Genomic DNA, 27,353 nt, shown 5'->3' on the forward strand with positions numbered 1-27,353 from the left:
ATAATCATTTTTAACTTCCTGCACTTATCTGAGCTCATAAGCAAAAGTTCCCCAATAAAGAAAGAGAGCATCTTCTTGTCCACTTACGTCAAACAAAATTTCGCTTGCCAATGGTACTTAAGTTCTCCTGAACAATATTCAAATTACAGCAGTTATGTAAAAGCATCTAATAAAAATTACTTGGACAGAGATAAAGTAGTATACAGTTTCTGTCTACTGTGAATTCTCGTGTCTTTTGAGATTGTTTGTTATTGTTAAGTGAATGCTTTCTCTCAAGCAGTGTGTTTTCATGTGTTTTGTGAGATTACTTGACACAGAAAAAGTTTTTTGACATACAGAGCAAGTATATGGTTTCTCTCACGTATGAGTTCTCATGTGGTATTTGAGAGCACTTGATCTAGAAAAACTTCTTTGACATACAGAGCAAGTATATGGTTTCTCTCCTGTATGAGTTCTCATGTGTATTTTGAGATGAGTTGATTGAGAAAAACTACTTTGACATGTAGAGCAAGTATATGGTTTCTCTCCCGTATGAGTTCTCATGTGATGTTTGAGAGTATTTGAATCAGAAAAACTTCTTTGACATACAGAGCAAGTAAATGGTTTCTCTCCTGTATGAGTTCTCATGTGACTTTTGAGATGACTTGATTGAGAAAAACTACTTTGACATGTAGAGCAAATATATGGTTTCTCTCCCGTATGAGTTCTCATGTGGGTTGAGAGATCACATGATCGAGAAAAACTACTTTGACATGTAGAGCAAGTATATGGTTTCTCTCCTGTATGAGTTCTCATGTGACTTTTGAGAGTACTTAAAACAGGAAAACGTTTTTGACATACAGAGCAAGTATATGGTTTCTCTCCTGTATGAGTTCTCATGTGATGTTTGAGAGTACGTAAATCAGAAAAACTTCTTTGACATACAGAGCAAGAATATGGTTTCTCTCCTGTATGAGTTCTCATGTGTCTTTTGAGATTAGATGATTGAGAAAAACTACTTTGACATGTAGAGCAAATATATGGTTTCTCTCCCGTATGAGTTCTCATGTGGTTTGAGAGATCACCTGATCGAGAAAAACTACTTTGACATGTAGAGCAAGTATATGGTTTCTCTCCCGTATGAGTTCTCATGTGAATTTTGAGAGTACTTAAAACAGAATAACGTTTTTGACATACAGAGCAAGTATATGGTTTCTCTCCTGTATGAGTTCTCATGTGATATTTCAGGTCGTCAATTCTTGAAAATGTCCTTTGGCATTCAGTACAAGTTAATCGCTTCCCTGCTGTGTTGCTTCTACCCAAATGTCTATTTTCTTCTCCAATACAGATCTTTTTCTTTCTGCTCTCATCATCACAACTTGGAGAGCTGTCCTTTTCACACTTAATACCAGATTGGGAAGAACAGTTCACATCAAAATCACCATAGTCAAAAAATTCCGGTTCTGCCTTGATTTCTAAGAAGGGGTCTACAAATGAAGAGTTATCACATGCATTTTCTGTTGGACCCTCTTCCAAATCCTCCTTCTCTTCTTTGGGTAGCAGCAATGATGACAATTCTTCAGCTTCCATTTCCAAAGGATGTTCTATGTGCAATACTCAATCCTAGTTAGGAGCTGAAGGAAATTTCCTGTTTGGAATAATCTGAAATAAAATAAACAATCTGAGACCAACATGTTCTGAATAGCACCATTCATAACAACTCTTAAAGTAAGCATTCTCAGGGAAAAGAAACATTACAATGCAATGATCATCTGGACTCAATTTGTCTCTAAAGAAATAAAACATCGTAAGCAACACATTTAGTCAGGCCAAAGTTGTTGACAATTCAACAACTGGCTAGCACCTTTCCTTCATGGGTTGGGAGTATTATAAATCTATTTACAAAAGAATGGCTTTTTTTCCTTGTACAAACTACATGTGCATTTTGAGGTAGCAAAGGGTAGTACTTTTCATTAGAAAAGCTCCTTCAGCTAGCAGTATGGCTATTGCAGCAGCCAGTGGTATATTTTCTTCTCTAATACTATTCTATTCTTTCCACATTCCACGTCAAAACTTGCGTGGTTGGTCTTTTCACTCTTTACATAGGCTGGAATGTATATTTTACATCAACTTCACCACAATAAAAAATATACATCGTGGCTCCCCTTGACTTCCATGGAAGAATCTATAACTAGAGATCAATCAACTGTGACTTTGGTATGCTTATCCCCAAAATTCTCATTTTGTTATTTAATTACAAGCAAAACTGAATTTTCAGCTTCCATCCTCAAAGGATGCTGAATATACAGTCGATACCCGTGATTCTCGGGGGATAGGTACCACAAACCCCCCCCTCACTCCTGCAAATCACTAAAATCCATGAATACTGATAACCCTTTAAATACACTTACAACTTTCTATTTTGGAAAAAAGAAACCCGCAAGATTATTGAGTATAACTTGTTTACTTGTAAGTATTTACATAGTGTTTTTGTTAACACTCGAGTACTTTCAGGCCTTATCTGTGGCCCTCTCTAATACAAAGTGAAATTGCTGGAATGAGAGAAATCACTGAAATAAACCATTTTCATTCATGCTATCACAAAATCTACATCATCTTATGGAATGGTGGGCTGCACCCAGGTCTTTTGCAAGTTCAAAATAATCCTAGTTTATTTTCAGCCTGCTTTCAATGACTGCATATCAAATTTTCTTATACAAAACAAGGCTCTCACACCAAAAAGGAATAAACCTGGCACAGACATCAAGAACAATTATATCAGTTAAAAAAAAAAATATTTAATGAGACCAACTATGTATGTACACTTCTAAGCATCACAAATTATTTCTAAAATGAAAATTTTGAATCAATTTGTATTTTTCATAACTTGAGAACCTGAGGTCTTTACATAAGGGAAAATCTCAAAGCGCCACCTGGATCTGGTTTAAAAACAGAAACAAGGTTTGGTGGCATGGGAGGGACAGCCAATGGGGTGAGAGTAGGCAGAGCCTGACCTCTCTTCTCCCTTCCAGCCCAGGTAATTGTACAAGTGGTGGCTTGAGGTGGCCATTTACATAAAGGTTTGTGAGTTTTGAAAAACACAAATCGACTACAAACTTGTCACTGGTTCATACACTGAAAAGCTTTAGAACCCAGTGGTTTGGCTCACCTGGGTTTACTTCTTGGTCAGTTGTTAAAGCATAGGAGGGAGTCGTATGGCTCTGATCTGTTAAGCGAAAGATTACTCAACAGCCTGATGTCCAGGCTTCGACACAATGGGAACTCCAGTCTACATTGTGTCCAGGAAGGAGGGAAAAGAACCTATAATGGTGCCAGATTGTTCTACTGTCATCTATGCAAGTTACATATCAAATCGTAGCCGGTCGCCCAAAAGGGGGCCTTTCTTTCCTGTGGCACAAATCGTTAGACAATATGATAAAGGTGATGACCTACAGGAGTGACAGATTGCTGGGGCTTCAAGTGACAGTAGGGAACTCTAAAATCCTAATAATTAATGTTTATATGCCCTGGGAAAATAACAATAATTTTGATCATTATGGCATGATCCTAGGGGAGTTACACAGTATTATTCACGATTCTCCTGCTGATCATATTTGTATAATCAGGGACCTTAAGTCTCACCATACAAAACAATTTTATAATGAACTTACTCGCTTCTGTCAAAATCATGCTCTCCAAATTAGCGAAGTAATGCTCCTCCCTCCCTCCTCCTATTCTTATGTACATAATAGAGAGGACGTAATTACAACCTCCTGGCTGGACCATTGCATTACATCTCCACAACTTTATGATTCTATTATGACCTGCAATATTTGCTACGATTTTGGAACAGGCTACGATCACATCCCATTACAGATGTCATTCAGTACCCCACCCCTCCCGGCCGTGAACCCCCTAACTGACCGCCCACCAGCGGTACTGGGATTTTAAAAACCAACAAAAAACCAAATTCTTTAGGGAGAGCACAGAAACCAGGTTGTGGTCAATAGTTCAACTGGCAGACACCTTACTTTGTACTAACACAAATTGTAGAAATGACCACCACAGAAGGGATCTGAATGAATTCTGCTCGAACATAATCTCTGCTATGCTTGCTTCGGGCAGGGCTGCCTATAGATTTCATCAAGGTAATTCTCGTGATATACCTGGATGAAATGACTTGGTTAAAGATCTGTATACATACTCACGAGAAATGTTTTTACTGTGGAGGCAAAATGGTAGCCTGAGGGAAGGACACCCTGCATTATTAATGAGACAGGCAAGAGCGCGGTTCAAACTTGCTCTTAAGCACTGCAGATTAAATGGAAAACAACTAAGAGCCGATGCAATGTCTAGAAACTTAGAATCTGATGATTATCCTCATCTTTGGAAAGATATCCAGTCCTTAAATCCCAGAACTAAAAAGCTATCACAGAGTAGGGGAAGCAGTCGGAGACGAAGCTATCGCAAGTATGTGGGGTGATCACTTCAGCAATATCCTGAATTGCATAAATGATCAAGATTCCTGAAGGGATATAGATAACCTCCTTACTGACAACATTCAATTTCATTTTGCAGATCGTATTACTCCAGGTAACATCAGCCAGGTAACATCAGCGACGCCATAAACAGCCTACCAAAGAATAAACCACCCGGCTGTGATGGTCTTCCCACAGAGGCTTTCAAATTCTGCCATCTGATAATTTACATTTTGCTAGTTGCCCTATTCAATGCGTGCATAATTCACCAGTTTCTTACAGACTCCCTACTCTTAGTTCACTTGATACCATTAATCAAAAACAAGCTAAAGGATGTAGCTGACCCTGGCAACTACCGGTCGATTGCAATCGCACCGAAGATATTTGAGTCGGTTCTTCTAGTGAGACTTCTCCCCTTTCTACATCACTGACAACCAGTTCAGATTTAAAGCAAACCACTCGACCGACACCTGCATCTATATACTGAAAGAATTGCTGAACTACTATCTATCATCAGCCTCTCCTGTTTTCCTTTGTTTTGTGAATGTTAGAAAAGCATTTGACAGAGTAAACTACCTGAAGCTCTTCCTGAAACTGCATAAAAGAGGCACACCCCTATATCTAATTGGCATTTTACATTGCTGGTTCTCCACACAGCAATGCTGTGTCAAATAGGGTAATGTATTATCGTACACCTTTGGCTCCCTAAATGGGCTTCGGCAAGGGGGTATTCTCTCTCCATACTTGTTTAATCTGTACACAGATGCCTTGAATGTCAAACTGAACTCACGCTCAATCTGTCAATGAAACAACTATAAACAACCTCTATTGCGCTGACGATATGGTTCCAATTTCCCCATTAGTGCAAGGTCTCCAACGACTCATCAACACTTGCCGCCAATATGCAGAAGAATTTGATATACTATACAACGAAACCAAGACCCAGTACATGTCGCTGCTCCCGAGATCGCTTAAGCATATTGCAGAACCACAAATTTTCCTCGGAAACCATCAGCTGGAATTTGTGCACGAATTTCTGTATTTGGGTCACATTATCACCGATGATCTAAAACATACAGCAGACATTGAACAGAGGCGTCGTAAACTATGTGCAACTGGCAACATGATTACAAGGAGGTTTGCCTTCTGTCACCGAGACATGAAACTGCTGCTCCTCGACTCGTACTGCTACAGTATTTATGGGTGTTCCCTCTAGACGAACTATACCCAAGAGACCATGAGGCGTATCAGTTGTGCACAATGACATTTTGAGACACCTCACAAACACTCCGCCACACAGATGTTCATAGAAAACCACCAGGACAATTTAAAAATCATTGCAAGGCGAACAATGTCCAGTCTGATAACCCGAGTGAGAAACAGCAGCAACTCACTCATACAAAGCATCCTAAGAAGTGAAGCAAGAAGATCTAAATTGTGGGAAAGATGGGAAAATGAGGCCTTTGTACCCTAAAGGACTTAATCTCTGTATTGGCAAGATGTCATCTGCAGATTTTGTTATTATTATATTTATTGCTGATATTTTAATTTTTCATTATTACTGTGATTACTATCAAATTCAATTTTTGTATTTAGCCCTCTGGACCTGACTACTGTAACCACCTAAGGTCTCTAGTTGAAATTCAAGTTGAATAATCTGTGCACTAACTGTTATAACTCTCAATGCATCTTTTTTCTCACCAATATGATTACTGTTATTAACAGTATTATGATTACTATCTTTTAAGCTATCTCAGCAATTGTGTGGATAAGTGCCGATAATTCATTTTTTTATCATGTTGCCTCATGTATCTAGATTGTGTATGTTACTGTTTGTATTTTGTATATTCCATGTAAATGGTCCTCAGCTGAAATAAAGGATATTATTATTATTATTCTAATCCCTCTCTCCCCTTGAAAGAGAGAAGGTAGGAGCTGCAAACAGAATACATATTCAGTCATTAATGCAAACTGTCATATCTTACATTACAGTTATTTATTGTCAAATATTTTCAATATCAGATCTTCCTTCAGTACAAACAATCCTGTATGATGTAAATAACAAAAATGTAGTAAAAATCTTCTCAAGGTTATAAAGTAATTTGTATTTTTTCTAACATACAAACCTGAATGTTTTACATAGGGTTTAGCTTCCAAACTTTCAAACAAGGGCTACCATTTTGCCTTTGGGCTCAGGTATCCGAATGAGGGGTGGCTGAGGTGAGCCATAAATGGAAAGACCTTCAAGTTTGTATGTTAGGAAACATACAAATACTAACAGTGGACCCCCTTATTCGTGGGGGATGCATACCAGACCCCAGCCCCCTGCAAATAGTTAGAATCTGCAAATAGTTAGACCCCCCTCTAAAATTCTTATACGTAACTGCCTATCTTGAATGTGTAAACACCAGAACATCCCTAAAAAGACCATCCTACATCAAATATACATTAAAATATCATCCTATTAATGTACACATAAATCTTTGTAATATTGTTAATACTATTTCAACGTACATCTTAACAGCTTATGTTTAAAAATATACGTACGCATTGTATGAGTTAGTTACACATGAAAATAATCCAGTTCCCCATAAGTATTCAATAATGCACATTTTCTTTTCACACAGTTACTATTGAAACCGCCAGTTTTCTTTTTACAAGGGAAACAATTGTATGTAAAATCACCAGAGAGAGAGAGAGAGAGAGAGAGAGAGAGAGAAAAGAGAGAGAGATAGAGAGAGAGAGAGAGAGAGAGAGAGAGAGAGAGAGAGGAGGAGATGGAGAGAGAGAGAGAGAACAAAAATATAGTCGAACCCTGCCATTTGCAGACCCCGTACTTGTGAATTTCTTTATGGCTCTTATATACTCATTATTCGCGGCAAATTCATGTATTCGCTGTGTTTTTCTGTGAGAAATATCCACAAATTACTGAATTTTGATATCAATTTCATGATTAAATGCCCTTTTTCTGATAAAACTATTAAAAAAATGATATTGTTATGATACAATAAAGTTTCATACATACTTACCTGGCAGATAAATACTTAGCTATCGACTCCGTCGTCCCCGACAGAAATTCAAATTTCGCGGCACTCACTACAGGTAGGTCAGGTGATCTACCGCCCTGCTCTGGGTGGCAGGACTAGGAACAATTCCCGTTTTCTAATCAGATTCTCTCTTCCACCTGTCTCCTGCGGGGAGGCTGGGTGGGTCCTCAATCGTATATATCTGCCAGGTAAGTATGTATGAAACTTTATTGTATCATAACAATATCATTTTCATACATTCAACTTACCTGTCAGATATATACTTAGCTGATTGACACCCTTTGGTGGAGGGCAAGAGACAGCTAACTACTGACTAGACAGGTAAACAACATATGTTGTAGGTATTTATAAACCTTGGTTCCTACCTTATTAGGTGGAAGACTTCGTGGCTACTGCCTAGGAGTCTGCTTCACCTCAAGAGCCTTAGCGAGATAGTGATCTGCGGCCAAGAGTTCTTGTGGGTCTGTCGATGGGGTCTCATCCACTTACTCGGCAGAGCCTAACTGGCATTTGTCAATGGGTGCTAATCCGCTTATATGACAACACGCCTTCTTTAAGGAGCACACAACTGATCCCGATCACCCGATCCTAACACCCGTGTTAGTTCTAAGATTGCCAAGAGCCATCCCCGGACTCTTAGCAAACAACCAAAAACTCGATAATCACACACACAAAAGTACAAAAAAAAAAAATTTTTGTACCCCTCTAAAAGTCAGTTGCCACTCGATCTCCTAGTGAAGAGAAGTGAAGGCCGCCTGTGCGACATTTGACACTTCCATGCACAGGAAATCCAAGAACGCATCCGACAAGAGGGTTACGTACACTTATTTAAGGATCGGTGCTCGCTCCAGTACCCAGAACCGTCTGTGCTGACACAAACGGACCTAGAGAATAACAATTCTCATACGTAACGCGCACATCCTTTAAGTAATGAGATGCAAACACTGAGTTGCATCTCCATTAAGTTGCATCCAAAATATTCTTGAGAGACATATTAATTTGGAACGCTATAGACGTCGCGATTGCCCTTACTTCATGAGCTCTTACTCTTAATAGATTAAAAGAGTCATCTGGGCAGTTCTTATGAGCCTCGGTAATGACACTTCTTACAAAGAAGGCTAAGGCATTCTTAGACATCGGTCTTTTGGGGTCCTTTACTGAGCACCATAGACCGTGTTGCGAACCCCCCAACTGCTTCTTTCTGTCCAGATAGAATTTAAGTGCTCTAACTGGGCAGAGGGATCTCTCTGCCTCTCTGCCTACCAGACTAGTAAGTCCTTTTACCTCGAAGCTCCTGGGCCAGGGATTCGAGGGATTCTCATTCTTAGCAAGAAAGAGAGTCTGGAATGAACAAATCGCAGTCTCCCTTGAAACCAACTCGTGACTCAAGGGCGTGCAACTCACTGACTCTTTTTGCCGTAGCGAGAGACAGTAGAAACAGACACTTCCTTGTGATATCTTGAAAGGAAGCCGTGTGCGGTGGTTCGAACCTCTCGGAGGACAGAAATTTCAGGACCACATCCAGATTCCAGCTTGGAACTCTGGGTTCTATTGACTTTGATGTTTTGAAGGAACGAATAAGATCGTGTAAATCCTTATCATTTGTCAAATCTAATCCTCTGTTTCTGAATACTGCCGAAAGCATGCTCCTGTACCCCTTAATAGTCGGTACAGAGAGATGCGATTTTTCCCTCAGGAAAAGAAGGAAATCCGCAATTTCGGTCACAGAGGTATTGGAGGAGGACAGCTTCTTCGACCTACACCAACTTCTGAACACCTACCACTTCGATTGGTACACTCGTAAGGTAGATGATCTGCGGGCTCTGGCAATTGCGCTTGCCGCCTTGCGAGAAAACCCTCTCGCTCTGACAAGTCTTTCGATAGTCGAAAGGCAGTCAGAGCAAGAGCGGGTAGGTTTTGATGGTACCTCTCGAAGTGGGGTTGTTTGAGCAGATCTATCCTGTTTGGAAGAGATCTGGGGAAGTCTACTGTCCACTGCATTACCTCTGTGAACCAAATTCGGGATGGCCAATATGGGGCTATCAGAGTCATTCTTGTTCCCTTCAAGGCCACGAACTTTCTGACTACTTCCCCCAGTATCTTGAATGGGGGAAAGGCGTACACGTCTAGCCCTGACCAGTCCAGGAGAAAGGCGTCTATTGCATAAGCCCTGGGAACTTCTACTAGAGCGCAAAATGTGTCTATGCTTTTGGAGAGGAACGTGGCGAACAGATCTATTTGAGGCTTCCCCCAAAGATACCAAAGGCTCTGACAGACTTCCGAGTGGAGGGTCCATTCTGTAGGAAGGACCTGGAACCTCCTGCTCAGTCTGTCCGCTCTCTCACTTCCTCTCCCCCTTGGACAAATCTTGTTAGGAGAACTACATTCTTTTGATTCGCCCAAATCAGCAGATCTCTTTCCAGTTCGTATATGGCGAGAGAGTGAGTTCCTCCCTGTTTTTTCACATAAGCCAGAGCGGTGGTATTGTCGGAGTTTATCTGCACCACTCCGTCTCTGACTATGTGTTCGAAGCTCTTTAGCGCAAGGTGAATTGCTAAGAGCTCCTTGCAATTTATGTGCCATGACACCTGTTCTTCCGACCAGGTGCCTGACACTTCATTGGATCCTTAGGTTGCACCCCAACCTGTCTCCGACGCGTCTGAGAACAATGTCAGGTTTGGGTTCCGTACTTCCAGGGATACTCCTTTGTTCTCTTCTAAGGGGGTTAACCACCACCTTAATTGATCTTTTACTTCTGTTGAGATTGGAAAAGTGTCTGAGAGCTGTCCTGTCTTCCAATTCCAACTCCTTCTCAGGAAGAACTGAAGCGGACGGAGATGCAGTCTTCCTAGAGGAAAGAACTGTTCGAGCGAGGAAAGGGTCCCCAGAAGGCTCAACCATTCCCTCGCTGAACTGCGCTCCTTCTCTAAGAAGCTGGATACTGTGGTGCAACCTTTCTTTATTCTCTCTTGAGAAGGAAATACTCGAAAACCCCGAGAATCCATCTGAATCCCCAGATAAACCATGTTCTGGCTGGGGACCATCTGAGATTTCTCGAGGTTTACGATCAATCCTAATGATTTTGTCAGTTCCAAAGTCGTTGAAAGATCCTCCAAACACTGCTTTTGAGACCTGGCCCTGATGAGCCAGTCGTCCAGGTATAGGGAGACGTTTATCCCTTTCAAATGAAGGTGTCTTGACACATTTTTCATCAAGTCTGTGAAGACTTGGGGAGCCGTGGACAGGCCGAAACACAGGGCCCTGAACTGATAGATCCTTCCCTCGAACATGAAACGAAGGTACTTCCTCAACGAATGATGAATCGGGATGTGGAAATATGTGTCTTGAAGGTCTAGGGACGCCATCCAATCTCCTTTTGTTTTTCTACGAATCTGTTCAGCGCACTTACGTCCAGTACTGGTCTCCATCCCCCCAAAGCTTTTGCTACAAGAAACAAGCGATTGTAAAACCCCGGGGAGCTGTGATCCAGTACCAGTTCTATTGCTCTTTTGTCCCACATCTGCTCTACCATTAGACGAAGAGTATCCATCAGTACAGGGTCCCTGTATCTGGCGGACAGTTCCCTTGGTGTTGTTGTCAAGGGAGGGCTGTCCTTGAATGGGATATAATAACCCTTCTTGATGATCGACATCGACCAAGAGTCGGCTCCTATGTTTGCCCAGGCTCCCGCAAAGAATTGCAACCTGGCTCCTACAGGTGTTTGGAGAATCGTTTCTTCATTTTCCTTTCTTAAAGGGACGGAAGGAAGATCTTCCCCTTTTTTCTGTTGTCTTCCTTCTGGCGATCGATCTAGCCGGAGGGCCTCCTCAAAAGGGCTGCTGCTGAGCTGGACGACCCCCTTTCTTTTCCTCACTGGCTACAGGTCTATTCTTCCTCGAAGACTGCCTAAGGAGATCTTGAGTGGCCTTCTCAGTTAGTGAATGAGCAATGTCTCTCACCAACTGAGAAGGGAATAAATGTTCTGAGAGAGGCGCAAACAACAAAGCGGACCTCTGCGAAGGAGAGACAGCCTTAGTGAGGAGAGCACTGTAAACCGCCCTCTTCTTTAGCATTCCCGCACCAAAGAGGGAGCAGACTTCCGCCGATCCATCTTGAACAGCCTTATCAATGCACGTCAAGATACTATGCAAGGCTTCGGGGTCTAGATGTTCCTTTTCCTGGGACTTCTTAGCCAGAACCCCAAGGGACCAATCCAAGAAGTTAAATACTTCTAAGGTGTGGAAAAGTCCCTTGAGGAGGTGGTCCATCTCCGAAAGACCCCATGTTGCTCTGGCCAAGTTCAAGGCGTGTCTCCTCGAGGAGTCTACGAGACTCGAGAAGTCTGATTCGGCTGAAATGGGCAGAGACAATCCCATATTCTCTCCCGTTTCATACCATATGCCTCTTCTACCCGTTAGTTTGGCAGGAGGCATACAAAATACTGTCCTTCCTAGCTCCTTTTTCGTCTTGATCCAGGAGTCAAGCGATTGTAGGGCCCTCTTCATGGATATGGCCGGCTTCATTTTCAGGAAGGAGGAAGACTTGTGCGCTTTCGTGCTCGAAAAGAGCGAGCGTGGAGAAGGAGGAGCAGCTGGAGTCAACGAATCTCCATACTCTTCTAAAAGGAGAGAAGAAAGAACTTTATAATTTGAAAGCCCTTCTTTATTAGTAATCTCGTCTTCCGAAATGTCCTCTAAGTTAAGAGGCTCGGAAGGAGAAGGCTCCCTTCTTTCGTCTGTCTCCTCCCTTGATTTCTTCCTCTCCGAAGAAGAAGCACTTCTAACAGGAGAGGGACTAAGAGTTATTCTCTCTCTACGCCTATCCTTAGGAGAGTCATGAATAGTTTTAGTTTGGCGCCTGGAGGACTCCTGGCGGTTGTCCGGCTCTTCTTGTAGAGAATGCGCCTGGCGCTTAGCAAGAGTATCTTGCTTAGAATACTCCTGGCGCCTGGGAGGAGTATCGTGCTCGGAATACTCCTGGCACCTGGCAGGCGCATCGCGTTCCGAATACTCCTGGCGCATGGGAGGAGTATCGAGCTTGGAATACTCCTGGTGCTTGGCAGGCGCATCGCGTTCCGAATACTCCTGGCACTTGGCAGGCGCATCCCGTTCCGAATACTCTTGACGCTTGGCAGGCGTATCGCGTTCCGAATACTCCTGGATCTTGGCAGGCGCATTTAGCTTGGTAGGCGCATTGCGCTTAGCGGGCGCTTCGCTCCTATCAGGCGCTTCATCTCCTCTAGTTGGATCTCGGCGCTTGATTGGCGTTCTAGGTCTTGAACGATCTAAAGAAAAATCAGGCTCTGCGCCTACTTGGCGCCAGGCGCTTGGCAGGAGTTACTTCCTTTTCCACTTCTCGCCTGTCCAACGCTCCGCTCCCCCCAGAGATGGCTGCCTGTGCGACAACTCCCCTGGAAGGCTCGTTGCGCCTGACAGGAGATCGGTATTTGGATCTTTTTACAGGAAGCCTATCGTCCTTCTTAAGAGTAGGCTCCTTGGAAAGTACTCCTACCAAAGACGCTAATTGCTCCTGCATATTTAACAAAATTTTCCTGGTAGCGGACTCCTCCTCATTCGAAGCAGGAGAGGGAGATCTGGAAGGCACTCGAGGCTCTCTCACTGTCCAAGGATCTAACTCCTTCCTAGCCTTCTTTATTACCGAAGGCGCATCTTCTTCAGAGAAGCGCTCGGGGCTAGAATTGAATTCAGGCTCTTTCCAATTCCTCTTCAGCGGACGGGAAAGCTTCGACTCCTTCCATCCTCTTCTCGGAGAAGGCGAACTAGAAGACGAAAAGCACTCTCGTAGGACGCTTTTCCTATAGCGGTCCCTGGCAGTCTGAGGCGTAACAGATTCTGCCGAAGGGACGCCTGATCGTTGGGGATTCTCCACGACCTCCGTAAGGCTTTCGACTTTCCTTCTCCTCTGGGCCAGAGAGCTTGGAAGCGGTCTAGACCTGGGAGCGTCGCAGAGATGACCAGACGCCCCCTCCACCACACTGGGGACACTTATATCACTTGAAAAACCACATTCACTTTGCTTACCTTCCAATGCTGCCATTTTTTCCTGCATTTTTTTAAGGGAAGCTCTGAGTTCCGCAATTTCAGAAGCAGAATCAGAGGGGTTAGCAACCTGTGATTGGGCTGATACAGAATGAGAATAATTATATGAAGAAGAAGCTACAGAACTAGATAGAAGTTCACGAGATCTAGATTCCCTGCGGCTTTTGTAAACCGCCTTCCTCTCTCTATCTTTCTCTAACTTCTTCAAGTAAGAAGTTAGATTCTTCCATTCTTGAGCACTCAGTCTTTCGCACTCGTTACATGTATTCTCAATCGAACACTCAACTATTCTACATCCACTGCATGCAGTGTGAGGATCTACCGAAGCCTTCGGAATCCTCACCTTACAGCCCTCATTCACACACACTCTGAAACTAACACTAGAGTCAGACATATTCAAGAAAAATCCAAAGCCAAGTCCAAAACCAATTCCACGATAGCGAATGCCAAACAACGATCCAAGTACGTCACCAAAAATCAGTCGAAAGATGATCAAAAGCGTTGAAAAAAGAATTCCAGTCAGGAGGTAGTAACAACAATGTTGACACCACCGGCGACAGAGAATCTGATTAGAAAACGGGAATGGTTCCTAGTCCTGCCACCCAGAGCAGGGCGGTAGATCACCTGACCTACCTGTAGCGAGTGCCGCGAAATTTGAATTTCTGTTGGGGACGACGGAGTCGATAGTTAAGTATATATCTGACAGGTAAGTTGAATGTATGAAAATCAAGTATAAGCAGTTTTGGTGGTTTTTTTACTTTGAAATAACAAAATATGCAGTTTTAAGTGTATTTATAGGGGTTCTATGTATTTGTGTATTCTAGCTCGATCTTAAAAGATCTGAGATCATGAAGGACTCTACTATTAGAAATCTCAGGTAAATGAAACCTAAAATGATATTGTTAAGATACAATAAAGTTTGTTCATACTTACCTGGCAGATATATATATAGCTGTATTTCTCCGAAGTCCGACAGAATTTCAAACTCCCGGCACACGCAGTGGTCGGGGGGTGGCCAGGTGGTTAGTACCCATTCCCACCGCTGGGAGGCGGGTGTCAGGAACCATTCCCATTTTCTATTCAGATTTTCTATTCCCACTGTCTCCTGCGGGGAGGTGGGTGGGTACTTTGATTATATATATATGCCAGGTAAGTATGAACAAACTTTATTGTATCTTAACAATATCATTTTGTTCATGAAACTTACCCAGCAGATATATATATAGCTGAATCCCACCTTTGGAGGTAGGGAGAGACAGAAAAGGATTTTGGAAACATATTACATGCAGATGAATAACATCTTGGTTCCTTACCTGTTAGCATAGCTGACTTCGTGATTACTGTCACCCAAGTCTGCTACTGCTTTACTAGAGTCTCCAGCAAGGTAGTGACCTATATAGCTGGTGAGTTCTAGATGATCTGTCAACGGGAGCATGACCACAATGTGACTAGACCATTTTGACCATACTATGAGGGCAACGAAGTAAAAAATTCACCACCTGGCCAGCCTAACAATTTTCCATTCCCACATCACTTAGGCTAAAGGAAAGGAAGTCCGGCTCAGGCGGACGACCTTACAACCATAAAACAATCCATAAAAACTCACCTACCCATTTCCTACAGGTAGGGATGAGTGCTACTTCTTTCAGCCCCCAACAAAGGTGTCCTGCTGCGACGTATGGTCCAAGCGCATAGCAGTTCTCGTATGTCGTCTTCACATCCCGCAGGTAGTGTGAAGCGAACACCGAGTTGCTGCGCCAAAAGGTGGCACTCAGAAATGTCATTGAGTGCCATGTTCTTTTGGAAAGCTACCGAGGTAGATATAGCTCTCACTTCATGGGCATTCACTTTCAACAGCTTAACATCACTGTCTTCGCAAGATGAATGCGCCTGTCTAATGTGTCTCTCAAGAAGAATGCCAGAGCATTCTTCGACATCGGTAAATCTGGTCTTCTGACCGAACACCATAAGTTGTTAGAAGGACCTCGACATTCCTTCGTTCTTTGTAAATAAATCTTGAGAGCCCTGACAGGGCACAGGACTCTCTCTGGTTCGTGTCCAATGATTTCCGCCATACCCTTAATCTCAAACTTTTGGGCCAAGGGTTAGACGGATTTTCATTTTTCGCTAGAAACGTAGGACTTAATGAGCAAACAGCATTATGTCCCCTAAAACCATATGCTTGCTAAAGGCTTGAATTTCACTAACCCCCCTCGCCGTCGCCAGAGTCGTTAGGAAAATAGTTTTTCTTAGTAAGATCCCTTAATGAGGCATTCTGAAGGGGTTCAACAAACCGATTTGACATTAGGAATTTAAGTACTACATCCAAATTCCATGATGGTAACTTAGGTTGAGGAATCTTTATAGTCTCGAAAGACCAAAAGATCGTGGATATCCTTATTATTTGCCAAATCAATTCCTCTATGTCTAAAGACTACAGATAACATACTTCTGTAGCCTTTGATTGTTGAGACTGCAAGCTTTAGGTCGTTTCTCAAGTAGAGCAAAAAGTCCGCTATTTGGCTCACAGAGGTCGTGGTAGAGGAAATGCGTGTTCTTCTGCACCAGCTCCTAAACGAAGCCCACTTCGATTGATAGACTCCAAGCGTGGAAGCTCTTCTCGCATTGGCGATTGCTTTTGCAACCGGTCTAGAAAAACCCCTCGCTCTGACCAACTTTTTGATAGTCTGAATGCAGTCAGACTCAGAGCGGGAGGTTTCCGTGGTATCTCTCGAAGTGGGGCTGTTTGAGTAGATCTGTCCTCATGGGCAATGTCCTCGGGAAGTCTACTACAAAGGTCATGACCTCTGTGAACCACTCCTTTACTGGCCAGTAAGGAGCGATTAACGTCAATCTCGTCCCTTCTGACATTGCAAACTTCTTCATTACTTCTCCCAGAATCTTGAACGGGGAAAATGCGTAAAGATCCATCCCTGTCCAGTCCCAAAGAAGTGCATCTATTGCTATTGCTCCCGGGTCGAGCACGGGGGAGCAATACAACGGAAGCCTCTTTGTTCTCGCTGTTTGCAAAGACGTCCACTAGAGGACGTCCCCATAACTTCCACAGCTCTCGACACATCCTGATGCAGAGTCCACTCGGTCGGCAGCAGTTGACCTTGCCGACTGAGGAGATCCGCCTGGACGTTCTCCACGCCTGCAACGAACCTCGTTAGAATCGTTACTTTCTGAGTTCTCGCCCATAACAAGATCTCTCTCGCTAGGTTGAACAATGATCGCGAGTGAGTCCCTCCTTGTTTTTTTATGTATGACAGAGCTGTGGTATTGTCTGAATTTATCTGAACTATCTTGTTTGAGACTTTTTCCTTGAAAAACTGAAGTGCCAAGTATATGGCCGCCAGTTCTTTGAGATTTATGTGCCAGAACACCTGTTCCCCTCTCCAGGTGCCTGACACTTCCTCCCTCCCTAGTGTAGCTCCCCACCCAGTGGTGGACGCGTCGGAGAACAACACTAGGTCGGGGCTCTGAAGTTTGAGGGAAGTTCCTTCCGAAAGTTTCACAGGATCGAGCCACCACTTTAGGTGATCCTTTACCTCCTTTGGGATCCTCAAAATTGTCTCCAAATTTTCTTTGTCCTCCCAATTCTCCTTCAGGAAAAACTGGAAAGGTCTGAGATGTAGTCTCCCCAAGGAAACAAACTTCTCCAGCGAGGAAATGGTGCCCAGCAGACTCATCTATTCCCTCACCGAGCATGATTCTTTCCTTAAGAAGACTGATATTTTTTCTAATCCTTGCTGTTGACGTCCCTGGGACGGAAAGCTCGAAAAGCCACTGAATCCATCTGAATCCCCAGATACACGATGGACTGTGTGGGATCAGCTGCGACTTTTCGAAATTCACTAGAAGTCCTAGGGACTTTGCTAGGAGTTAAGGTTGATTGAAGGTCCTTTTCAGACACCTTTCTTTCGACGATGCTCGAATGAGCCAGTCGTCTAGATATAGAGAGATCCTTATGTTTGCAAGATGAAGCCACCTCGCCACATTCTTCATTAGAATTGTGAAAATCATTGGTGCCGTACTCAGACCGAAGCAAAGAGCTCTGAATTGGAAAACTCTTCCCTTCATGACAAAACGCACGTATTCTTCGATCGGAGATGTATCGGGACGTGGAAATATGCATCTTGCAGGTCCAGTGATACCATCCAATCGTTTGTCTTAAGGCCGCAAGCACTGACTGAGGTGTCTCCCATCTTGAACGTTTTGTCTCTCTATAAAAAGTTTAGACTGCTCACATCTAAAACTGGCCGCCAGCCTCCCGACTGTTTCGGCACCAGGAATAACCTGTTGTAGAAACCCGGGGACTGAATGTCCTCGACTTGTTCTATTGCTTTCTTCTCGAGCATTTGTTCTATCAGATCGTACAAGATCTGTTGTTTTCTCCATGGTAAGAGGGTGATAGATCTATAGGTGTTGTGCACAATGGAGGAGGCTTCAGGAAAGGTATTTTGTATCCTCGCTCGATGACGTTGAGCGACCAGCTGTCTGCCTCTATCTTCTTCCAAGCTTCTGCAAATAAATGAAGCCTGGCACCTACTGGCGACTGAAGGACTCCCTCCTCATTTTTTACCTCTGGACTTAGACTGAGCTCCTGCCTCTAGAGAGTCCTCTTCCTCTAGAGAAGGTCTAGAGGATGCTCCACCTCGAAAGGGCTTTATTTTCTTAGAAAAACTGGGTTTGTGTTGAAGTCGAAGGGAACCGCAGGACGTCTAGAAGATTGTGCTAAGAGATCCTGAGTAGCTTTTTCTTGTAGACTTCCAGCTACTCTTTAATCATAGCCTGGGGGAAGAGATGGTCAGAAAGAGGGGCGAAAAGCAAATCTGCCTTCTGTGTTGGAGACACTGCTTTGGTAGTAAATTTACAGTAGATAGCTCTCTTTTTCAGAGCCCTGCACAAAAATGTGAAGCCAATTCCTCTGAACCATCTCTGACGGCCTTATCCATACAAGCGAGAACACTGGATAGCTCCCCCAAGCTAATTGAGTCTTGACTACGAGACTTAGTGTCAAGCAGCCCCAAACACCAGTCTAAGAAATTAAATACTTCAATTGTCCCGAAAAAGACCTTTCAGATGGTGGTCTATCTCCGCCGGTGTCCATGTTATTTTAGCTGACGAAAGAAGAGACCTTCTTGGTGCGTCAACCAGACTGGAAAAGTCACCTTGAGCCGATGCGGGAGCCCTTAACCCGACATCCTCACCTGTATCATACCAGATCCCAGCCTTGCCGCAAAGTCTTGAAGGAGGCTGGGCAAAGGGAAAACTTTCCTTGAGCTTTCTAGACTCCATCCAATCTTGCACCTTCTTAAAAGCTCTCTTAGTTGAAAGAGACTTTGTCATTTTAACAAATCCAGGAGTCTTATTTGTTTTTGACAACGAAAACTGAGAAGGAGGCGACCGAGGTGCTGCGGGTTGAAACTCTTCTCCAAATGAATCCCAAAGCAATCGAACCAAAACTTGATAATCGGAAGAATCTGACACAGCGGGTTGATCCTCTTCCGTTTCTTCTGAAATATTACTTAATCCTTCCTCATCTATAGGAGTGACCAAGGGGACTCCCGAAGCTGTGGTAAAAAGTCCTTTCACTCCGAGCTTTAATGAAGATCGTTGTTTTGACGTGCAAGGAGCATTCTGAATATTAATATCTAAAGATTCAGATAAAGCGGTACCAATTTCTTGCTCATTCTCTCGATGGGAGTCTCTTCGAAAGCCGATGCAGTTGAGGGTTCCATACTAATACCTTGCTGTGATACCTGATGGATATGCAACAAAGCGTCCGTTTGAACGTCTCGCTTGGCATCCGTCCGAGCGTCAAGCTTGGCGTCCAGCCGAGCGTCACGCTTGGCGTCCAGCCGAGCGCCACGCTTGGCGTCCAGGTGAGCGTCACGCTCGTCGCTCAGCCGAGCGTCCCGCTTGGCGTCCAGGTGAGCGTCACGCTCGGCGTCCATCCGAGCGCCACGCCTGGCGTCCAGGTGAGCGTCACGCTCGACGTCTGTCCGAGCGTACCGCTTGTCTAAATAGGCGTCCCTGTGAACACTCCGCTCCTTCCAAGCCGAACTAGGAGCGTCGAGTTTCTCAGACTGTAGATGGCCTCGTTTCGCAACCATAGGATCGTCCGTTCTTGTATAAAGCGAGCCTCGAGAGTCTGGGCGAAATTTCTTCCTTTCGATCTCAAAATTCCTCGTAGGAAGTTTTTCATGCCCTTCCTCCAACTGCAGGTGAGACGTACGAAATCTAGAATGAGTACTCACAGGCGAAAGAGACGATCGGTCCACCCGTGCGGGAGACCTCTTAGATCTTTTAATCGGTAATCTATCATCTTTTCTTCTCGGACGAATTTCTGATTCTCTCTCAGCCAGCAACGAAGCAAGTTGTTGTTGCATCGACCTGATAACACTCTTTGTAGTAGAAGATTCTTTTTCAGGAGAAAAACTGATCCTATGAGAAGGCGAGGGACGAGGGGAAGCCCTATCCCTTCTCACAGGACCCATTCTAGTTCTATTCTTAGAACGACTAGGCCGCTCCAAGGCGTCCTCGTTAGATGACATCATAATTCTCCTTTGAGGAGTCCATGCAGCAAAACTCTCCGGTGAAGACCGCAAACCAACAGGAGAAAAAGGACGTGAAGCGTCTTCTTCACTGCGATCGAAGACTCTGGCCGCCTGTGCGACACCTTGAGTTTTCGATCTTTTTTTGCGGTGGAGAGTAATCCAAGTCTCGAGGCGAAGCCCGTAACGAAGAAGCAGCGCAAAGAGACTCTGCGCCCATCCTCTGAGAGACTACTGACGATAGCCGCCTGTGCGCATTTAACGTCATAGCTCTTTTCAGAGGACGTGAGCGTCTTCTCATGCTCCAACTCCTGTTAGGGAGGACGCCTCCGAGGACGAAAAAGCACTCGCGGAGGATACGCGCACTCGCACACTCTTTGGCAGCCTGGGGATCGTCTACAGGTTCTGCCGAAGGGACGCCAGATCGGTGGGGGCTCCCCGTAACCCTCCTGCGGCTTTCGACATGTCCGTCTTCCTGGGCTTGGAAGTTCGACAGAGGTCCAGGCCTAGAGGCATTATAGGGCCGATCTGACGCCCCCTCCACAACACTGGGGGCACTTTCACTGCACTTTTGTTCACTAATAATGCTTTTACCCTCCCAAGCGAGCACTTTAGATTCTAGGTTTCGTATTGATTCCAGAATCGTAGAAAGGGCATTGTCTTCCACTGATTTTTCAGGGCCCGAAGGCACAACAGATTTAGGTGTACCAACTACCGAATGTATAGTAGGAGAAACCTTACTACCTTTACTTCTACTGACTGATACACTCCTGGAGGAAGATCTCCGTATCCTATCACGCTCCAATTTCCGCACATAGGATTCATAAGCCTTCCAACCCGAATCAGACAGGACTATTCACACTCCTTTACAACGGTCCATTTATAACACACGTATGTTCTCTACAATTATTACATATTGTGTGTGGGTCTACCGAACCTTTCGGTAGCCTCACCTTACAACCTTCCATACAACACACTCTGGTGCTAGATAAACTAGTCCCAGACATCTTAGTTAAAGGAAAAAACCAAACCAAATTCAAATCCAATCCACTATCAGCGTATGCCTAGTCACAATCCACGTTCGATAACCAAAAAACAAACAGGATACTCAAGTAACAGAGAAGTTTCGAAAATCCTAGACGGAGGTGTTGAAAACAGTTGTTATCAACACCGTCGACAGAAAAAATCTGAATAGAAAATGGGAATGGTTCCTGACACCCGCCTCCCAGTGGCGGGAATGGGTACTAACCACCTGGCCGACCACTGCGTGTGCCGGGAGTTTTGAAATTCTGTCGGACTTCGGAGAAATACAGCTATATATATATATCTGCTGGGTAAGTTTCATGAACAAATAGTAGAGTAAGAGAGAGACTTGGATTTCCTGAGGAAAAGAAGAAAATCCGCCACCTTTGCTATCGTGGGGCGGGAAATACTATGCCCCTGTGCCCTGCACCATGTACGGTACATCGCTCACCTTACCTGGTATAACTGCCTTGTAGACTTCCTCAGGCACATAGAAAGTTGTCGAGCCACTCCTTCCGAAAGACCGGACTTTCGGGCTGCTCGCTGCACAGTCTCCATACAGCTAGGCTGAGCACGGGAAGGTTCTTGTGGTAATGATGAAAATGAGGCTGTTTGAGAAGATCCTTCCTTCGTGGCAGGAGGATTGGAGGTTCGGACAGCACTTCCAAGAGGTCCGGGAACCACGGTCTCTGAGGCCAAAACGGAGCAATTAGGGTCATCTCCATATTCTTGCACCCTCTTAGCTTTGCCAGTACCTGATGAATGAGGCCAAACGGAGGGAAGGCATATACTTGTAGATTGTCCCAAGGGTGGAGCATAGTGTCCGTCCCGCAAGACACAGGGTCTGCTACCAGAGAGAAATATACCGGGAGATGATAGTTCAACCTTGTGGCGAACAGATCCACTGTGGCTGGCCACCTCTTTAACAGTGATTGAACTACCTCTTGCATTAATGTCCATTCGCTTCCTCGGACTTCTTTCGAACGGCTTAGCACATCTGCTAGGACGTTGAGTTTTCCTGTGATGAACTGTGGAAGTAATGAGGTCTTGCAGCTTTCGCACCAACATAAGATTCTCTGCGCGACGATGTTCGGAGTTGACGACCTTGTACCTCCCTCTTTCTTTAGGTAAGCTAGTACCGTAGCGTTGTCTGAAAAGGGTGCTACGACTTTCCCCCAGACTTGATCTTTGAAGCTTAACAGAGCCTCCTCTATGGCTCTTAATTCTTGAAAATTTATTGACTCTTCCCGATCCGAAACCCTCCAAAGGCCCTTGGCCTGAGCTTCCTCCAGGGTTGCACCCCAACCCTGATTCGAGGCATCTGAATACAGATGTACGTCTGGAATCGGGAGGGCAAGACTTACGCCGGTGGTCAGATGAGAATCGTCCCAGGTTATCACTTCGTCCTCTACTCGAAAATCCCAGCGATTCCTGAGACGTACCTGCAGAGAATGCATCTGGAGACGAGAGCCTGGAACTAGAAGGGACAGAAATGACATCTTCCCCAGAAGACTTCTCCATTCTTTTGCAAGTTGCGCTCTGTCTGAGAGGAAGAGCTTGACTTGTCTCAAAATTGACCGCACTGGTTCTCGAGTCAGGAAAGCCTTCAAAAGAGGCGTCCGAATCTCCACGCCGAGATAGGTAATAGTCTGAGAAGGGAACAGGGATCTCTTCGTCGTGTTGATATGAATCCCCAATGTCTCACAGAGTTTTAGAAGGAAATTCCTTGCTCTGAGAGCCTCCTCCCTGGAAGAGGCTTGAATTAGCCAATCGTCCAGGTACTTCCTCATGCGGAAGCCCTGATGATGCATGATAGCAGAAACAGGAGCCATCACCCTCGTGAACACCTGAGGTGCTGTGGTCAGTCCGAAACAGAGGACTTTGAACTGGAAGGTTCCCAGTGGACCCGAGAAACGAAGGAATCTCCGAGATTCCGGATGTATTGGAACTTAAGAGATATGCATCCTTGCGGTCCACTGACACCATCCAGTCCTGTTTTCGGACTGACCTCAGCACCGACTGAGTTGTTTCCATACGAAACTTCATGGAAACTATGAAATGGTTCAGGCCCGAAAGATCTATGATGGGCCTCCAAGAACCGTCCGCCTTGGAGGTTACAAATCAATTGTAAAAGCCCGAAGTGGGGGGAGCTAGTTCTAACACTCCCTTGTCCCACAAGGAATGAATCTTTGTCACCAAAGTTTTCCCCCTGATGGATGACGGGGAATAGCTTGAAAGAACTACCGGGGAATTGGATAGTGGAGGGGCCGAGTGGAAAGGGATCTTGTACCTCACTTTCAAGATCTCCACCACCCAACTCTCCGCACCCCACTTTTCCCAGGTTGTTACGAAGGGGGACAAACAACCTCCTACTGGCGTCAACGAGGGTGGTGTCTCCTATCTCCGAAAACCCTTCTTGCTAGAAGAGGGTTTGGATGAAGCAGACGAAGGTTTGGATGAAAACCCGACTTTCTTGGGAGACCTGGCCGGGGAGGATGAACCGGACAAAACTCGCTTGTGAATATCTGGGAAATGAGGTGGGAGATGGCCCAGATAAAGGTCCCTCCTCTTCTTGCCGACAAAGGTAGTACAATTAGCCGAGACGTTTGCTTGATGAGCTAAGCCCATCGACACCGACATGATGAGGTTATCAAACAAAACGGGATCGGAAGGAGTATACCCGTCCCGTTTTAAGAAACCCATGAGGCCTGAGAGCATCCACACAGTATGAGACAGAGCTTCGGATTGATTCCTAAAGGTGTCTTCCAAAAGGGCTGCTTCTCTCACCAAAATACCAACGAGTCTGTTACCTGCCGGGACCTTGGGAAGGAGAGGTACTCTGAAACCCGAAGAGGGGTTACCTGCTACACCATACAATGGCTTACAACTGGGAATAAGAGCAGAGTCCTGCCTACCCGCCCCCACTACCGCAGCTAACCGAGAGTCTGCCTCCCTCGGGGCTTGTTCTACATGCCCAAACCAAGGCAACTTGCATGATGGATGTGCAACCAGCGGTTTGGTCAAGAAAAGTTGTTCAAACATACCTTGGCTAGGTTTAAAGGGTTCCTCATCAACTTTCGACTGAGGAAACAGAAGGTGAATGAGGTTTATCATTCTACGATACGCGCTGTCTACTGTCATCGAACAGCTTGATAAAGGAAGAGGAGGACCTTCATCCTCGACAGAAAATTCTCTATCTGCATCCTTCGAATACACCTGAGCGGAAGGAGAAGCAGAGGCAAGACTGACTCCCGGAATACCACCCTGACGAGACGGAGAACCTAACCTTCCCTGACCTACACCTAAGGACTGAACATCGGGAGAAATGAAAACCGGATATGAGTCAACCACAAATGGTTGCACAATATCAACACCTCTACCAAGAGATGCGGAAGCTACCGATCGATTTAAGGCTTCTTGCGGAAGCAAAACACGGCTGGGGCTGCGCAAACCTAGCGCTTCATGACCTTGATTCAACAACCTGGATTGAACCGAACTAACATCTAAGGGCGATCTTCCCCGAACATGCTAAGAAGCCGCATCCTCTGCGCGAACGTCTACCGCCGCTGAATACAAAACATCCTCACGTAACCGTCCGTCCTTGCTGAGCAGCCATTGGACCCGACAAAGTCCAGAAACCTGGAAGTCCAGTTATCAAAACCCGACACCGAATTAACACCAGTACCTGATTCCAGCAGAATATCTCCTACCTTAGGAAGGACGGACGAAGAAGGGAAAACAGCGGAAGATACACTGGGAACTACTCTCGGTCCAGTGATCGCAGAAGTGGGGAAGGTAACCGAGGCACCTGCCGCAGCAACGCTGAAACCAGCGGAAGACGAAGGGATACCGAAAGAAGAAACCTGCGAAGGCAGGGAAGACATCAACACCTCACCAGCACAGGAAAAACCTGCGGAACGCGACACAGCTGCATTAGAAGCAAAAGTATTCTCATAAGGGAAACCAAAGGAGAAGGCATGAGACATGCGACACCCCCCTCCCCCAAGGCTGGGCTGCCGAATGATCTGTGACTGAAGTAGAAACCCCCGAAACTGGGGGAAGAGAAACTGACGAACCCGGGGATATAGAAGGGTTAGAAGCCATCCTTTTAAGGGAAAGAAAATAAATTGAATCTTTACCACCTTGAAAATCTAAATACATATCGTTACCGAATTCAGGGAAATTCTTAAAAACATGGTCTTGAATATTACTGATACTCAAAAGAAAAACACTGCCTACCTTAGGCCCTATAACCTTGTCAAAGGCCCAAGAGATCACCATTATAGTCAGCTAAATTGAATTGAGCAACGCTCGAGGAACCTTCAAAGGGCAAAGGTTCTGAAATACTTCCAGACGGAAAAGGAACCTTTGAAGAGGAGGGGGCATTCAAAGCATCTACCGCTGACGGAACCGAGTCAAAACTCCCAGAAGGAGGAAGGACAGATTTTACCTTCGGCGCAGTATTGGCCGGGAACAAAGAGATCTCTGGATCCAATGGGGATCCTAACCTAGCAGGACTAAATAAAGGATCTGAAGGCAACTGCCCTTGGAACTGTGCCTCGCCTAGCTGATCCCTAACACTCCTAGTTGTCTGTGTCAGTCGTATTTCTGATTTCATTTTCAGACTTACGTTTTCAGGGGAATAAGGGAATTCTGCTGCGGACACTGCCTGCTCCTTGCCAGGGGGGACAGTGGTTCCTACCTTTTTGGTTTTTGGATCTCCATGACCACCGGCACCCGTCAGGGCTGGTTCCAGAAGAGGCAGGGGAGCTGGAAGAGAGCGGTTAGTACATTGTTCCCTATTGCTAACTTTCATCTTGTCCTGTAATTTAGACATCAGTGAGGTAATTAACCCAGACATACTCGATGTCAACCTATCTTTTAACTTCTTATAAAGTACTGACTCCAACACACTACCTGCTTCTACCTTGGGTTTATTTGCTGAAACTACCCTACCTTTACTCTTTGAAGCAAGAGCTTTCCTATGTTTAATATATGCCTGCATTTGATCCGTAGACCAGTCCTTACACTTGTCACATCGACAACCTAAATTGCATTGAATTTTCCTTCATGAGATACACAACGAACGTCGATCGTATTCGAGTGTACTCATCCTCCTTTTGCAGGCGGTACAGGAGCGATGAGTTGCTGCATCTTCGCTGGGATGGTCTGGAGGAGTCTTAGTTGGGGGAGGATCCTTTGCAGTTGATTCCATTTTACGGTCCGAGTCCATTATCAAAAGAAAACAAGCAGAGAAAAGCCAAGGCGAAATCCAAAAACAAGCAAAGGGCGTCAACAATCTTATCCAACGTGGTAGGGGGTCAGGCTGTGACCAAAGGTTCGCACGCCGCAAGAAACATCTTGACAGGCGAGCGAACAAAAAGCGATTGACGGGAGTAGTCACTGTCGGCCGGCGGCTGCAACCACGGACAGGTGACTTGGTAACAATATTTACTTGCAACGTTGGTAGCGCTAGCAGTTAAAATTTTACCTAAGTGTTGGTAATTTTTGTGGGGTGTTGTTCGGGCTGGTCAGGTGACCAGGACTAATTCAGGTGTTCATGTGGTGTATTGCAATATACAAATTACTTTAAAGTTTGTCATTTGTTACTACATCAATACAAACCCTCAGTCTTTGGATACAGAAGACGTACTTTTTGGAGGGAGGATTCTGAGTAGGCTTCTGAACTGACTGGTGGTTTGCCTCACCTGGGCCTCTATTTCTGGTCATGCAGAGCAAAGGAGCAAGTCCCATGCCTCTGACATGTTGAACATGCGTGTGTTCAACTGCCAGACTTCTGGGCCTTTTGAATTAATGGGTATTTGAGAAGTATCATTAATTTGAAAAAGGTTTGGATGAATCTGTAGTGTCGGAGAGAATAAAGCTAAAGATAATCAATGGGTTTATTTATTTTCAGCAATGCTCTACCCTAGCCAGAGAGAGGGTAGAACTTACTCCTATTAATCTGCAGTACATTAGATAATAGAAATATCACAGTTTTTAAAAGTAAACTGTGCTTTTCTTAACTATACAAACCTGAGGTCCTTTACATTAGGAATTACTTTCAGCAAGGGAACAGTACACACGCTCGAGGACCAATATCACAGCATGCTACGAGTTACAGGTACAATTCCGAGGTTAGGATATAGCCAACATGAAGATATCCAACCGTCTACCGCTGTAACCAACTATCTTCACTGTTTGCCT

General features: G+C 44.8%; 1 protein-coding gene across 1 annotated transcript; it reads right to left on the reverse strand.

Moving 5' to 3' along the window:
• Positions 1–27,353, reverse strand: LOC135213213 (zinc finger protein 501-like). Its single transcript, XM_064247193.1, has 2 exons — positions 27,183–27,353; positions 1–1,641 (listed from the first exon to the last, which is right to left on the reverse strand). The coding sequence occupies exon 2, from the start codon at positions 1,567–1,569 to the stop codon at positions 358–360; it is 1,212 nt and encodes a 403-aa protein (XP_064103263.1). The 5' UTR covers positions 1,570–1,641; positions 27,183–27,353; the 3' UTR covers positions 1–357.

Source organism: Macrobrachium nipponense, chromosome 42 (genome assembly GCF_015104395.2).
Source record: "Macrobrachium nipponense isolate FS-2020 chromosome 42, ASM1510439v2, whole genome shotgun sequence".
NCBI lineage: Eukaryota > Metazoa > Arthropoda > Malacostraca > Decapoda > Palaemonidae > Macrobrachium > Macrobrachium nipponense.